Source organism: Micromys minutus (assembly GCF_963924665.1).
Source record: "Micromys minutus genome assembly, chromosome: 3".
Classification (NCBI taxonomy): domain Eukaryota; kingdom Metazoa; phylum Chordata; class Mammalia; order Rodentia; family Muridae; genus Micromys; species Micromys minutus.
The window spans coordinates 29,737,354-29,753,530 of NC_137972.1; the positions used below are offsets into that span (position 1 = coordinate 29,737,354).

Sequence of the window (16,177 nt, forward strand, 5' to 3'; positions counted from 1 at the left end):
GGCAGCGGCAGGGGACGTCGGCGCTGAACAGGAGTATACAGCGGCGCACGGGCTTGGTCCGTCCGGGGGTCATCCTCGCTGCTTCTTCACACTGCTCCGGTGTATTCTTTTGTTTAGGATGATATGTTCTGTAGATATCTATTAATTCTAGTTGGTTCATAATCTCTGTTTGCTTTACAATTCAGTTATTGTTTCCATGATCTGTCCATTGGTATTGAGGTCTCCCACTATTATTTTGTGGGGTGCAATGTATGTTTTGAGCTTTAGTAGGGCTTCTTTTATGAATATGGGAGCTTTTGTATTTGGAGTATATATGTTAAGGATTGAGAGTACCTCCTGAAAAATTTTTCCTGTAATGAGTAAAAAGTGTTTTTCCTTATCTTTTTTGATAACTTTTTTTGAAAATCTACTTTATTCAATATTAGAACGGCCACTCCAGCTTGCTCTTAGGGTCATTTGCTTGAAAGTTTTTTTCCCAACATTTTACTCTGAGATAGTGTTTGTCTTTGTCTCTGAGATGAGTTTTCTGTATGCAGCAAAATGCTTGGTTTTGTTTATGTATCCGGTCTGATAGCCTATATCATTTTATTGGAGAATTGAGTCCATTTATGTTTACAGTTATCAAGGAAGAGTGGTTGCTGTTTCCTGCTATTTTTGCTTTTGGAGGTGGAATTGTGCCTGTATGTCTTTCTTCTTTTAGTTTTCTTGCTTAGGAGTTTTCTTGTTTTCATTAGGATGTAGTTCCCCTTGTTGTGTTGGTTTTTTCCACCAATAATTCATTGAAGTGCTGTGTTAGTGGTCAGATATTGTATCAATTTGGTTTTGTCTTGGAATATCTTAGTCTCTCCATCTATGCTGATTGAGAGTTTTGATGGTATAGCAGCTATGGCTGGCATCTGTGCTCTCTTAGGGTCTGCATGATGTCTGTCCAGACTCTTTTTCTTTCATATTCTCTGTTGAGAAATCGGGTGTGATTCTGATTGGTCTGCCTTTATATGTTACATGGCGTTTTTCCCTTACTGCTCTTAGTATTCTTTCTTTGCTTTGGGCACTTGGCGTTTTGACTATTATGTGTTAGGATGAATTTCTTGTCTGGTCCAATCTAATTGGAGTTCTGTATACATGTTTTATGCTCATGGTCATCTCATTCTTAAGGTTAGGGAAGTTTTCTTCTAAAATTTGATTGAAGATATTTACTGTGCCTCTTAGTTGATATTCTTCACCCTCTTCTATTCCCATTATCCTTAGGTTTAGTCTTCTCATTGTGTCCTGGATCTCCTGGACATTTTGGGTTATTAGCTTTTTGGTTTCTGCATCTTCTCTGACTGTTTTGTCGATGTTTTCAGTGTTGTCTTTGGCCCCCACGATTCTCTCTTCCATCTCTTTTAGCCTGTTGGAAATGCTTGCATCTGTGACTCCTGATTTCTTTTTTAGGACTTCTACCTCTAGGGTTGTCTCTTTTAGTGTTTTCTTTATTTTTTCCATTTCCGTTTTTAATTTATTCTTCCATTCCTTCATCTCTTTGGTTTCGTTTTCTTCTAGTTCTTTGAGTTCTTTGAGTGTTTTTCTAATTTTTTTTAAAAGCTTTTAATCCTTTATGCTTTTCCTCCCATTCTTGTTTCAAGATCTCTATTATCAGAGGGTGAGCAACTGGTGGGTGGGAGACCTGGGCTGCTAGGGAGCAGAGAGATCTCTGTGGAGTGCACATGGAAAGTGCACCCCCTCCCTTGCCCTGCCATGCACTGCCCGATCCAGCGACCAGGAACAGAAATTTCGAACTTCTGTTTCCACCCGATGGCGACTTCAGGACACAGAGCAGAGCCTGGCCCATCTGCCACCCGGAACAGCAGCTCATAAAGGCTGAACAACTGGTGAGTGGGAGACCTAGGCTGCTGGGGAGCGGAGGGATCTCTGCGGAGTGCACACGGAAAGTGCACCCCCTGCCTTGATCTGCCCTGTCCTGCCCGATCCAGTGACCTGGAACAGAACTTAGGAACTTCTGTTTCCACCCGGAGGCGACTTCAGGACACAGAGCAGAGCCTGGCCCATCTGCCACCTGGAACGGCGACTCGTAGAGGCTGAGCAACTGGTGGGTGGGAGACCTGAACTGCCAGGGAGCAGAGAGATCTCTGCAGAGTGCACACGGAAAGTGCACCACCTGCCTTGACCTGCCCCACCCTGTCTGATCCAGCACCCAGGAATAGAACTTTGGAACTTCTGTTCCCACCCTGCGACTCTGAGGCATAGAACAGGGCTCGACCCATCTGCCACCTGGACCAGTGGAGATCCAGGGACACAGACCAGATACAAGGGAAAGGCAAGAACATATCACTGACAACAAAATGGAAAGAGGAAAGCGAAAGAGTATATCCCAAGGAAACCAAGACAACCTGGCAACACCAGAACCCAGCTCTCCCATAACAGAAAACATCGGAATTCCAAACACTCCAGAAAAGGAAGACACAGACCTGAAATCATACCTCAAGATGCTGATAGAGATACGTAAACAAGAACGGGAGGAAAAGCAAAAAGATTCAGAAGCTTTTAAAGAGGAAACAAGAAAAACACTCAAAGAACTCAAAGAACTAGAGGAAAACAGAATCAAAGAGATGAAAAAATGGAAGAGGGAATTTAAAACAGAAATTGATACAATAAAGAAAACACAAAAAGAGATAACCCTAGAGGTAGAATACCTAAAAAAGAAATCAGGAATCACAGAAGCAAGCATTTCCAAAGATTACAAGAGATGGAAGAGATAATCTCCGGGGCAGAAGACAACATTGTAAACATAGACAAAACAGCCAGAGAAGATGCAAAAAACAAAAAGCTCCTAACCCAAAATGTCCAGAAAATCCAGGACACAATGAGAAGACCAAACCTAAGGATAATAGGAATAGAAGAGGGAGAAGAATATCAACTAAGAGGCATAGTAAATATCTTCAACAAAATCATAGAAGAAAACTTCCCTACCCTCAAGAATGAGATGACCACGAGCATAAAAGAAGCCTTCAAAACTCCAAAAAGGTTGGACCAGAAAAGAAATACCACCCGGCACATAATAGTAAAAACATCAAATTCCCAAAGCAAAGAAAGAATACTAAAAGCAGTAAGGGAAAAAGGTCAGGTAACATATAAAGGCAGGCCAATCAGACTCACACCCGATTTCTCAACAGAGACTATAAAAGCTAGAAGAGCCTGGACAGACATCATACACACCCTAAGAGAACAAAAGTGCCAGCCCAAGCTGCTATACCCAGCAAAACTATCAATCACCATCGATGGAGGGATGAAGATATTTCAAGACAAATCAAAATTTACACAATATCTGACCACAAACCCAGCACTACAACGAATTATAGGTGGAAAACCCAATACAATGAGGGAAAATACAGCCTAGTAAAAAACAAGAAAACTCCTAAACAAGAAAACTAAAAGAAGAAAAAGACACTAACACAACTCAACCCAAAAAAGCAATAATGGAAGGAAACAGAAACAACTATTCCTTGATATCTATTAACATAAATGGTCTCAACTCCCCAATAAAGAGACATAGGCTATCAGACTGGATACATAAACAAAATCCAGCATTTTGCTGCATACAGGAAACTCATCTCAGAGACAAAGACAGACACTATCTCAGAGTTAAAGGGTGGGAAAAAAACTTCCAAGCAAACAGTTCCAAGAAGCAAGCTGGAGTGGCTATTATAATATCGAATAAAGGAAATTTCCAACCAAAAGTTATCAAAAAGAATAAGGAAGGACACTTTTTACTCATTACCGGGGAAACCGGTCAGGAGAAACTCTCAATACTTAACATATATGCTCCAAATAAAAAAAGCACCCACATTCATGAAAGAAATCCTACTAAAGCTCAAAAAATATATTTCACCTTCCACAATAATAGTGGGAGACTTTAATACCCCACTCTCACCAATGGACAGATCATGGAAACAGAAACTGAACAAGGACACTACAAAACTAGAAGAGACTTTGAACCAACTAGAATTAATAGATATATACAGAACATATTATCCTAAAGTAAAAGAATACACCTTCTTCTCAGGACCCCATGGCACCTTCTCGAAAATTGACCACATAATTGGACACAGAGCGAGCCTCAATCGATATAAGATGATTGAAATACTCCCATGCATTCTCTCAGATCACCATGGTCTACGGCTGATCTTTAACAACAACGAAGACAACAAAAAGCCCACATACACATGGAAACTAAACAACTCTCTGTTAAACGATAGCAGGGTCAAAGAAGAAATAAAAAAAGGAATTAAGTATTTTCTAGAATTCAACGAAAACTAAAACACAACATACCCAAACCTATGGGATGCAATGAAAGCAGTACTGAGAGGAAAACTCATAGCCCTAAATGCTTTCAAAAAGAAACTGTAGAGAGCTCACATCAGCAACCTGACAGCACAGCTAAAAGCCCTAGAACAGAAGGAAGCAGATATACCCAAAAAGAGTAGACGGCAAGAAATAATCAAAATTAGGGCAGAAATAGATCAAATAGAATGAAAAAGAACCATTGAAAAAATCAACAAAACCAAGAGTTGGTTCTTTGAGAAAATCAACAAGATTGATAAACCCCTAGCAAGACTAACTAGAGGGCAAAGAGAGAGTATACAAATTAACAACATCAGAAAGGAAAATGGGGACATAACAACTGAAACTGAGGAAATTCAAGAAATCATCAGATCCTACTACAAAAACTTATACTCCACAAAATTGGAAAATCTGGAGGAAATGGACGAATTCCTAGACAGATACAAGATCCCAAAGTTAAACTAGGACCAAGTAAACCATCTAAATAACCCTATAACACCTAAAGAAATAGAAGATGTCATCAAAAGTCTCCAAACCAAAAAAAGCCCAGGTCCAGACGGGTTCAGTGCAGAATTTTATCAGACATTTATTGGGGATATAACACAAATACTCTCCAAACTATTCCAAAAGTAATAATCAGATGGAATACTACCTAACTCATTTTTTGAGGCTACAATAACCCTCGTACCTAAACCACACAAAGACCCTTCAAGGAAAGAGAACTTCAGACCAATCTCACTTATGAACATTGATGCAAAAATACTCAACAAAATCCTTGCAAACCGAATCCAAGAACACATTAAAACAATCATTCATCATGACCAAGTAGGCTTCATCCTTGTGATGCAGGGATGGTTTAATATAAGGAAATCCATCAATGTAATCCACCATATAAACAAACTCAGGCTCATGCCATTTACAGTAATGTCTACCACCTACACCTGTGAATTATAAGGCGATTCACTTATTTTAGATGCATACACTGATCCTTTAGTCAGCCACCAAGATATAATTATATCATGTTTAGTGGCCTGAATAAACCTAGATATTATAGTAAGTGAAATAAGACAAGTATGGGGAGATGAGGAACCATTTTTCTCTAGTATGTAGAAGCACTTTGCTACGTATCTTCATATATATGCACTGCCATGGGTTCTGCCATGATCATAATGAACTAAATCTTTGAAGTTGTAAACCAGCCTTAACTAATTTTTTCCTTTGTAAGAGTTGTTTTCGAGGTGTCTCTTCACAGCATTATACAGATTGTATATTTGTTTAAAGATTAGGCAGGCTTCAGATGTCAGGAAAACCTTGGCCTCCCCTTTATCTCTATGGAAAATAAGGAATTAAATTTCCCTCATTATGGAGGCAAAGAAAATGCCCTGCTGATAAAAGCACCAGCAGCTGGTGCCCTCACATACATTTAAAAATTCAATTAATTTAAAACATAATGAAACATTTATCCCATACATAGGTGGACAGATGAAGGTTAAATAAACTCTCTCCCATATATCTCCATTCTGTACCTTCTCCACAAGCCTGACAAAAACAAAGGGTTAATAGCAATTATTTATGATCACGTATTTGCATCTAGCTACATTGCTCTGTCTCAGTATACACACTACATGTAAAAAATGTGAAGCTGAACTTTGACCTCAAATAAATAGGAAATGTCCAAGTTGAGGTCTGAGAAACCCTTAGAAAATCCATGTAAAGTATCCCAGCAAAAGACAGTATGTCACCCCAGACAGGAAACACAGTATTCTACCAACAATTCTTGTTTTCAAAGATGACCAATTAGATGTCTCTAGGGAGCCCATAACATTTCTCTTCTAGCCCTTCACTTTTAACAAGCTCTGAGAGAACCCCGTTCCCTGCCTAGGGACATCATGCTAGTGACCAAATTCTTGCGGAGAAATCATCAAAGACATATTAGACTTGTGTTTTTGAAGACATTCAATCTCAGTAGAATCCAACTGAGCCTATTTTGCACTAAGTTCTGTGGGATTACAAAGGAGAAATTGATGTGGAAGAAAGGCCAGATGCGCAGCAGAGAGGTGAGCAGCATGCTGGCTTGTTTTGTAGGCGACTCTGCAGGTCCTGAAGCATGAAGGAAAGTGCGCAGTGCACCCAGACCTTGGCTATGACAGTGTGGGACAGACACATATTCCAGCCTTCTCTCAGAAACTGGACCCTCAGACAAGATGGAAGACAGAATGATAAAGTTGCAATGAGTTAGGAGGTAGTGTAATGTGTCTGGATCATTCTTCCTATTTAGTTCCTGCTGTGAAAAATATCCATCAGTATCCTCTTAGGTGCTAAGATGGATCCCAGAAAAACAAACTCACATCTTTGCTTTACACTATTCTGGTGAGGTCCTTTGTGCATGGTCATCTCAGTGCCTTTATGATATATGGTCATTTTGAAACAGATGTAGGAGCCACTCTGCCCTTAGGTCAACATTATGTACTATTACCTGAACAATGAGAAAGCAGTGTCAGTGGAGTGTAGCTCTCACATGGCTTTGGGAGACTGTCAGTTGGACATTTTCTCCTACAGAGAATATTACTTCAGCAAGTTGAGGTAGTTGGCACCAGGCTTGAGGACATGAATTTGATCTCCAGGACCCAGAGGGTACAAGAAGAAACTGACTCCTACAAATTGTCCTCTTTCCCCCGTATACATCCCTCCACACAGTTAAAGTAAGAATAAACAAACATAAATGGGCTGCACTAAAAATACATTGTCATAATATTGAGAAGCACCAGAAATTTCAGATTTCAGGAAGGCCCACTTAGAGTGCAGGCTTTAATATTTCTGAGACTCTGAAAGCTTTGATCTCTCCTCCAGGTGACACAGGAGGGTCAGGAACCTAATACTCATAATATTGTGGGGACAGAGAGAATCACTAACGTCAGGTGGCCAGTATAGTAATGTAGGTGGTGAGGGTAGTGACAGCAATGTCCGGACCAAAGAATAATATGCCAATTATTCTGATACTATAGTTAAACTCAGGAACACACAGGCCCATGCCAAAATTCTGTCTTCACCACACCTTGAACAGGCTGCTGAATGACCTCATTGTGTGCACTGTGAGAACACCTCTGGCTATCTGTGATCTCTTTACCATAAGTTGTCTCTGACAGTGGGAATGGAAAACGGGACAGCTGTCCAGGAATTTATCCTGGAGGGATTCCCTGCTGCCCAGCACCTGGGCAGGCTTCTCTTCTCACTGACCCTGCTTGCCTACATGGCCTCCATCACTGGAAATGTCCTCATCGTCTCCATTGTCTGCACCAGTGCCCGTCTGAAAAGCCCCATGTACTTCTTCCTCGGTGTTTTGTCCTTTGCGGAGTATTGTTTTACGAGCACTGTGATTCCCAAGTTGCTGGTTATATTTCTTTTAGGGAAACAAACAATTTCCTTTGCTGCCTGTTTCATACAAGCCTTCGTCTTTCTATTTATTGGGGCATTTGGTTTTCTTCTCATAGCTGTGATGGCAGTGGACAGGTGTGTGGCTATATGCAAGCCTCTGCACTATCCTACCATCATGGACCTGAGGACCTGCATCATCCTAACCATGGCCTGCCTTGTTGTGGCCTTTACCCTGATCACGTGGCTAGTAGTGACGGTATCACGGTTATCCTTCTGCGGCCCCCATGTCATCCCACACTTCTTCTGTGACCTCAGCCCTCTGATCTACCTCTCCTGCTCTGACACCAGATCAGCTGATGATCTGGCGTTTGCCCTGCTTTTTATAATCCTTCTCTCGTCCCTGACCATAACGGTCACAGCATACAGCAACATAGTAGTCATGCTGGTGCGTCTCCCGTCGGCCAAGGAGAGACAGAAAGCGTTCTCTACCTGCTCATCGCACCTCATCGTCCTCTCTCTGATGTACAGCAGCTGTTTGTTTATATATGTGAAACCAAGGCAAACAAGTAGGCTTGAGTCCAACAGAGAGGCTGCTCTTGTGAACACGGTAGTGACACCCCTTCTGAACCCTGTCATCTACACCCTGCGAAACAAGCAGGTCCACCAGGCTCTGAGGGAGACTCTGTGCAGAATAAAAATATCGGGATAGAAAAGGGTCACATGTTCTTCACTTGTCCAGAAATTATGTTTTCTCCATTTTAATCATAAACACTTAAGAGTCACAGAATTCACAAACCTTCCCTGTTAGTAACTCCAAAAAAAATGCAGATGTTTCTTACCTTGTAAAATACATTTTAATGTAGTGTGTTTGCCTGTTCCACATATTTCAATCAACTTTACCTTTGTACCTGTGTTTCGGCTTTTCAAGACAGAGCTTCTCTGTTTCTTAGGCTAAGCCATGTTCATGTTCCTGGGCCTAGCTCTGAACACACATCTCTGTATGGTGTTGCCCAGTGAGTCTCAGAACGAGCCCTGCTCCTGCCATCCCAGTAGTCCCAGGCCCAGCTCTGGAAATTCAGCTTCCACACCCACCTCCTCGACTCCAGACTGCCCATGTCCCACCTCAATGCTTGCAGGCCTAGACCCAATATAGCAGCTTCTATAGTAGTTGCACATGGTTTTCTGTGCAACCTGAGACAGGCTAGATCCTCACCCCAAACACATGTCCAATGAATGACATTCACATCACAAAACCACAAAAATCATGAAAGGACAAGACAGTGTGTCCCACCTGAAACCCACTAGCTCTCTGATGAGAGTTAACTAGATGCATCCAGGAAACAGTTTAAAAGTACAATCATAACCTCCACCAAAAATATGAAGGACACACAGAAAGGACACAAAATTAAAGATGCTCAGTCCACGAGGCTGGGTGTTTCACATGGTCTTCTGTATAAGCTGGAATAAAAGGGAGGCTCTAACAGAGGTGCTGGCAGGTCAGTCCAAGCAGGTGAAGAAGAGTGAGCCTTTCTTCCATTGTCCTTATGTCCAGCAGAAGGTGTGGCCCAGATTAAAGGTGTGTACCACCATGCCTGGATCTGGAACTTGCTTTGTCCCAGTCTGGCCTTGAACTCAAGAGTTCTGGTTGCCCCAGTCTCCTAGGATTGAAGGCATGTACTACCTTTCCAGGGCCTAAGCTTTTCATGGCTGCTATACCTCAAGATCTCCGTGCCAAGATCCAGGTTTGAAGCCAGTATCTTCCAGTCACAAGATCTGGGTCACAGGTGTGCCCCCATTTCTGGATTGTAGTTCATTCCAGATGTAATCAAGTTAGCAACCAGGAAGAGCCATCACCGCCAACCCAGAGTAACTACCTGCCACAGTGAAAGGAAGAAGTTAACCTTTCCATAATACAAACAGGTGGAAGGATGCATGTCCATCAAACCAGCCCTACAGAGAATATTGAAAGTCACCTTTCAGACTGAAGAGAGGACTACGAAGATACCACACAAAGCAAAAGAAATGAAGAAATAATTCCCAAGAACATGAACAGAACTCAAAGAATAATGCATGCATCACACACCCTGTAAAACTTTAAATGTTAATAACTTGAACTAATCCATCAAACACACATTAACTCGGTGGACAGAAATAAATCCAGCTTTCTGTTTGCTTTAGTGATAGGCTTTCCCTTAAGCTGATAGTATGGAAATGGGACCTGGAGTGTTTGTAGATATCCTTTTTTTTCTTTTTTCTTTCTTTCTTTTTTTTTTTTTTTTTTTTTTTTTGTTAATTCTTTGACTGAATTTTTTTGTCAGTACTTGGTTTTTTATTTTTTATAAGGTTGTAATTAAGTATTTGTGGGTACATATACATATACATATGTATATATGTAACAATAATATAGGAAAAGAGGTTATTAATTTCAGAAGATAGGAGAGAATCTAGGAGCGGCTGTAGGAAGGAAAGGGGGATGTGATACAGTTCTATTTTAATTAAAGTATTTTTTTCTTTATTTCATGATCGTCACACAGTCTGTGGGTTGTTTCTGGGGTGTTCAGAGATTTCTGGGGTTAGTATCCCATTATCAGTGACTGCATATTATATCTGTTCTTTTGTGACTGGATATGTCACTCAGGATGATATTCTGTAGATGCATCCATTTTCTTAAGAATTTCGTTAGGCCATTGTTTCTGATAGCTGAGTAGTACTCCATTGTGTAAATGTACCAAAATTTTTGTATCCATTCATCTACTGAAGGACATCTGGGTTCTTTCTAGCTTCTGGCTATAATAAATAGAGCTGCAAGAATCATTGTGGTGCATGTATCTTTGTTGTATGTTGGATAATCTCTGGGGTAAATGCCCATAAGTGGAATAACTGGGTCTTCAGTTATTACCATTTCCAATTTTCTGAGGAACAGCCAGACTGATTTCCAGAGTGGTTGTACCACTTTACAACTTCACCAGCAGTGGAGAAGTGTTCTTCTTTCTCCACATCCTTGCCAGCATCTATTGTCATCTGAGTTTTTGGATCTTGGCAAATCTGACTGGTGTGAGGTTGAATCTCATGGTTGTTTTTATTTGCATTTCCCTGATGGCTGAAGATGTTGAGCACTTCCTTACATGTTTCTCAGCCATTCGATATTCCTCAATTTAGAAAAAATTTTTTAAGTCTGTACTTCATTTTTAGTAGGGTTTTTTTATTCTCTGGTGTCTAGCTTCTTGAGTTCTTTGTATACCTTGGATATTAGGCCTCTATCTGATGTGGGGTTGGTATAGATCTATTCCCACTCTGTTGGCTGCCGTTTTATCTTCCAGACAGTGTCTTTAGTCTTACAGAAACTTTGCAATCTCATTAAGTTCCATTTGTCAATCTTTGACCTTAGAGCATGAGCCATTGTTGTTTTGTTTAGGGAAATTTCTATTGTGCCTATGTGTTCTAAGGTTTTACCTACTTTCTCATCTAATAGTTTCAGTGTACTTGGTTTAATATGGAGATCTTTGGTCCACTTGCACTTGAGCTTTATACAAGGAGATAAGAAAGGGTCTATTTTATTCTTCTGCATGCTGAGTGCCAGTTGGACCAAAACCATTTGTTCAATAGGCTGTCCTTTTTCCATTGAATGTTTACAGCTCCTTTGTCAAAAATCACATGACCATATACCTGAGGGCTCATTTCTGGATCTTGTATTCTATTCCATTGATCCACGTGCCTATTTCTGTATCAGTACCATATAGTTTTCAGTACAATTGCCTTGTAATATAGCTTGAGGTCGGGGATAGTGATTCCTGCAGATGTTATCTTGTTGTTGAGGATGGATTTCACTATTCTAGGTCTTTTGCTATTCCAAATGAAATTGCACATTGCTCTTTCCAACTCAGTGAAGAACTGGGTTGGAATTTTGATGGGGATTGCACTGAATCTGTAGATTGCTTTTGGTAAGATGGCCATTTTTAAAATGTTGATTCTTCCAATTCATGAGCATGGGAGATCTTTCCATTTTCTGAGATCTTCCTCGATTTACTTCTTTTGAGATTTGAAGTTATTGTCATACAGGTCCTTCACTTGCTTAGTTAGAGTCACACCCAAGGTATTTCATAGTTTTTGTGACTATTGTGAAGGGTATCTTTTCCCTAATTTCTTTCTCCACATGATTTTCCTTTGAATATAGGAAGGCTACTGATTTGTTTGAGTTAATTTTATATCCAGCCACCTTGCTGAACTTGTTTATCAGCTGTATTAGGTCTCTGGTGGAATTTGTGGGGTTGCTTAAGTACAGTATCATGTCATCTGCAAAGAGTGATTTTTTACTTCTTTCTTTCCAATTTGTATCCCTTTGATTTCCTTTTGCTGTATAATTGCTCTGGCCTGGACTTCTAGTACTATGTTGAATAAGTAGGAGGAGAGTGGGCAGCCTTGTTGAATCCCTGATTTTATTGGGATTGCTTCAATTTTCCCACCATTAAGTTTGATGTTGGCTGTTAGTTTGCTGTATATTGCTTTTATTATGTTTAGGTATGGGCCTTGGATTCCTGTTCATTCCAAGGGTGTTGAATTTTGTCAAAGGATTTCTCATAATCTAGTGAGAAGACCCTGTGATTTTGTTCTTTTGAGTTTGTTTATTTGGTGGATTACCTTGATGGATTTCTGTATGTTAAACCATCCCTTCATCTCAGGGATGAAGCCTACATGATCATGGTGAATGATCGTTTTGATGTGTTCTTGGATTCGGTTTGCAAGGATTTTGAAGAGTATTTTTGCATCAATGTTCATAAGTGAGATTGGTCTGATGTTCTCTTTCCTTGTAGTGTCACTGTGTGGTTTAGGAATAAGGGATATTGTAGCCTCAAAAAATGAGTTACGTAGTTTCCATCTGATTGTGTCTTGTGGAATAGTTTGGAGAGTATTGGTATTATGTCATCAATAAATGTCTGATAAAATTCAGCACTAAACCCATCTGGACCTGGGCTTTTTTTTTTTTTTTTGGGAGGCTTTTGATGACTTCTTCTATTGCTTCGGATGTTATGGGATTATTTCGATGGTTTACCTGGTCCAGATTTAACATTAGTATCTTGTATCTGTCTAGGAATTTATCCATTTCCTCCAGATTTTCCAGAATTGTTGAGTATAGGCTTTTGTAGTAGGATCTGATGATTTCTTGAATTTTCTCAGTTTCAGTCATTATTTCTCCACTTTCCTTTCTGATTTTGTTAATTTGGATACTCTCTCTTTGCCCTCTAGTTACTCTGGCTAAGGGTTTATGAATCTTGTTGATTTTCTCTTGGTTTTTTTGATTATTTGAATGGTTCTTTTTGTTTCTCTTTGGTGGATTTCTGCCCTACGTTTGATTATTTCTTGCTGTCTACTCCTCTTGCCTATATCTGCTTCCTTTTGTTCTAGAGCTTTCAGCTGTGCTGTCAAGTTGCTGATGTATGCTCTCTCCAGTTTCTTTTTGGAAGCACTCAGAGCTATGAGTTTTCCTCTCAGTACTGCTTTCATTGTATCCCATAGGTTTGGGTATGTTGTATTTTCATTTTCATTGAATTCTAGAAAATCCTTGATTTCTTTCTTTATTTATTTGTTGACCCTACTATCATTTAACAGAGCATTGTTTAGTTTCCATGTGTATGTGGGGTTTTTGTTGTCCTTGTTGTTGTTAAAAACCAGCCTTAGACAATGGTGATTTGAGAGGATGCATGGGAGTATTTCAATCTTCTTATATCTATTGAGGCTTGTTTTGTGTCCAATTATGAGGTCAATTTTTGAGAAAGTGCTATGAGGTGCTTTGAAGAAGGTATATTCTTTTTTTTTTAGGATGATATGTTCTGTAGATATCTATAAATGCCAGTTGCTTTATACCCTCTGCTAGTTTTACAGTATCCTTGTTAAATTTTTGATTCCCTGATCTGTCCATTGGTGAGAGTGGGGTATTGAGGTCTCCCACTATTATTGTGTGGGGCACAATTATTTTTTGAGCTTTAGTAGGGTTTCTTTTATGAATATGGGTGCTTTTGTATTTGGAGCATATATGTTAAGGATTGAGAGTTCCTCCTGAAAAATTTCTCCTGTAATGAGTAAAAAGTGTACTTCCTTATCTTTTTTGATAACTTTGGTTGAAAATCTACTTTATTCAATATTAGAATGGCCATTCCAGCTTGCTTCTTGGGGTCATTTCCTTCGATGGTTTTTCCCACCCTTTTACTCTAGATAGTGTCTGTCGTTGTCTCTGAGATGAGTTTCTTGTATGCAACAAATTGCTGGGTTTTGTTTATGTATCCAGTCTGATAGCCTATGTCTTTTAATTGGGGTATTGAGTCCATTTATTTAACAGATATCAAGGAATAGTGGTTGCTGTTTCCTGCTATTTTTTGCTTTTGGAGGTTGAATTGTACCTGTATGTCTTTCTTCTTTTGGTTTTCTTGATAGGAGTTTTCTTGTATTTATTAGGATGTAGTTCCCCTCATTGCAATCAGTTTTGCACCTACAATTCGTTGTAGTGTTGGGTTTGTTGTCAGATATTGCGTAAATTTAGTTTTGCCTTGGAATATCGTAGTCTCTCCCTCTATGGTGATTGAGAGCTTTGCTGGTATAGCAGCTTTGGCTGGCACTTGTGCTCTCTTAGGGTCTGCATGATGTCTGTCCAGGCTCTTCTAGCTTTCATAGTCTCTGTTGAGAAATCGGGTGTGATTCTGATTGGTCTGCCTTTATAAGTTACATGGCCTTTTTCCCTTACTGCTTTTAATATTTTTTCTTTACTGTGGGCACTTGGTGTTTTGACTATTATGTGTCGCGAGGAGTTTCTTTTCTGGTCCACTCTATTTAGAGTTCGGTAGGCCTGTTTTATACTCATGGTCATCTCATTCTAAAGGGTAGGGAAGTTTTCTTCTATGATTTGGTTGAAGATATTTACTGTGCCTCTTAGATGATATTCTTCACATTCTTCTATTCCTATTATCCTTAGGTTTGGTCTTCTCATTGTGTCCTGGATCTCCTGGACATTTTGGGTTATTAGCTTTTTGGTTTTTGCATCTTCTCTGACTGTTTTGTCTATGTTTTCAATGTTGTCTTTAACCCCCGAGATTCTCTCTTCCATCTCTTGTAGTCTATTGAAAATGCTTGCATCTGTGACTCCTGACTTCTTTTTTTGGTGTTCTACCTCTAGGGTTATCTCCTTTAGTGTTTTCTTTATTGTGTCAATTTGCTTTCTAAATTCCTTCTTCCATTCCTTCATCTCTTTGATTCTGTTTTCCTCTAGTTCTTTGAGTTCTTTAAGTGTTTTTCTTGTTTCCTCTTTAAAAGCTTCTAATTCTTTATGCTTTTTTTCCCTTTCTTGTTTAAGGATCTCTATCATCGTCCTGAGGTATAATTTTAGGTCTGTGTCATCTTTTTCTGTAGTGTTTGGAATTCCTCTGTTTGCTGTGATGAGAGAGCTGGGTACTGGTGTTGCCAGGTTGTCTTGGTTTCCCTGGGGTCAGTTCTTTCACTTTCCTCTTGCCATCTTGTTGTCAGTCTTTTGCCCCTGGATCACTGCTTGATCACCTCTGGCTTACCACTGGCTCACTGCTGTTCCTGGTGGCAGGTGGTATGAGTGTGCTTTCCTCACACTGTGATGTCTGGCTGGGAATAGCCAGATGCAGGGTTACTGGTTCCCTGGAGCAAGCTGGGGCATGAGGTGGAACCAGGGGACTGAAAGCTGGCTCACTGCTGGCTCACTGCTGTTCATGGTGGCCAGTGGTCTGAGCTCGGTTTCTCATTTCCTGTTGTCTGGCTGCGACTAGCCAGATACAGGGTTACTGTTTCTCTGGAGCAAGCTGAGGTGGGGAGGGGGAATCGGAGTGGGGGGGGGACAGCATGCTGACTTACTGTTGGCTCACTGCTGTTCTTGATGGTGGGTCAATATTTTTTTTAAACTTTATTTTATAAAACAAAGATAAAAAATTTTTGAACATTTTTGCATAAATGTATAGAAATACAATTGTGTCAGTGCTTGGCTTTTTTTTTTTTTTCTCTTTTTTAAGGTTTGATAGTCTGCATTAAGGCCTTACTACTTACAATGAGCAAAAAGTACATGTAAAACAGGGTGTAACCTGGAATTTGTGAATGTGTTCTTGGTGTGTAAGGATTGAGCATGACGTGTTTTTTTTTTTTTGTTTGTTTGTTTTGTTTTGTTTTGTTTTATTTTTTTCTTGAACTTCACACAGTCTGTGAGTTGTTTCTGGGGGTAGTCCGAGCCTCTGGGGTTAGCATCCCACTATCAGTGACTGCATATTATGTCTGTTCTTTTGTGACTGGGTTATCTCACTCAGGATGATATTCTCTAGATGCAGCCATTTTCTTAAGAATTTGGTTAAGTCATTGTTTCTGATGGCTGAGTAGTATTCCATTGTGTAAAATGTACCACAAGTTTTGTATCCATTCATCTACTGAAGGACATCTGGGTTCTTTCCAGCTTCTGGCT

The 16,177-nt window shown here is 40.0% G+C and overlaps 1 protein-coding gene across 1 annotated transcript; it reads left to right on the top strand.

The window, feature by feature from the left end:
• Positions 1–7,492: 7,492 nt before the first annotated feature.
• LOC308419185 (olfactory receptor 6C75-like) lies at positions 7,493–8,425 on the top strand (the record flags this gene model as incomplete). Its single annotated transcript, XM_080914807.1, has 1 exon — positions 7,493–8,425. The coding sequence occupies one exon, from the start codon at positions 7,493–7,495 to the stop codon at positions 8,423–8,425; it is 933 nt and encodes a 310-aa protein (XP_080770933.1).
• Positions 8,426–16,177: the final 7,752 nt, after the last annotated feature.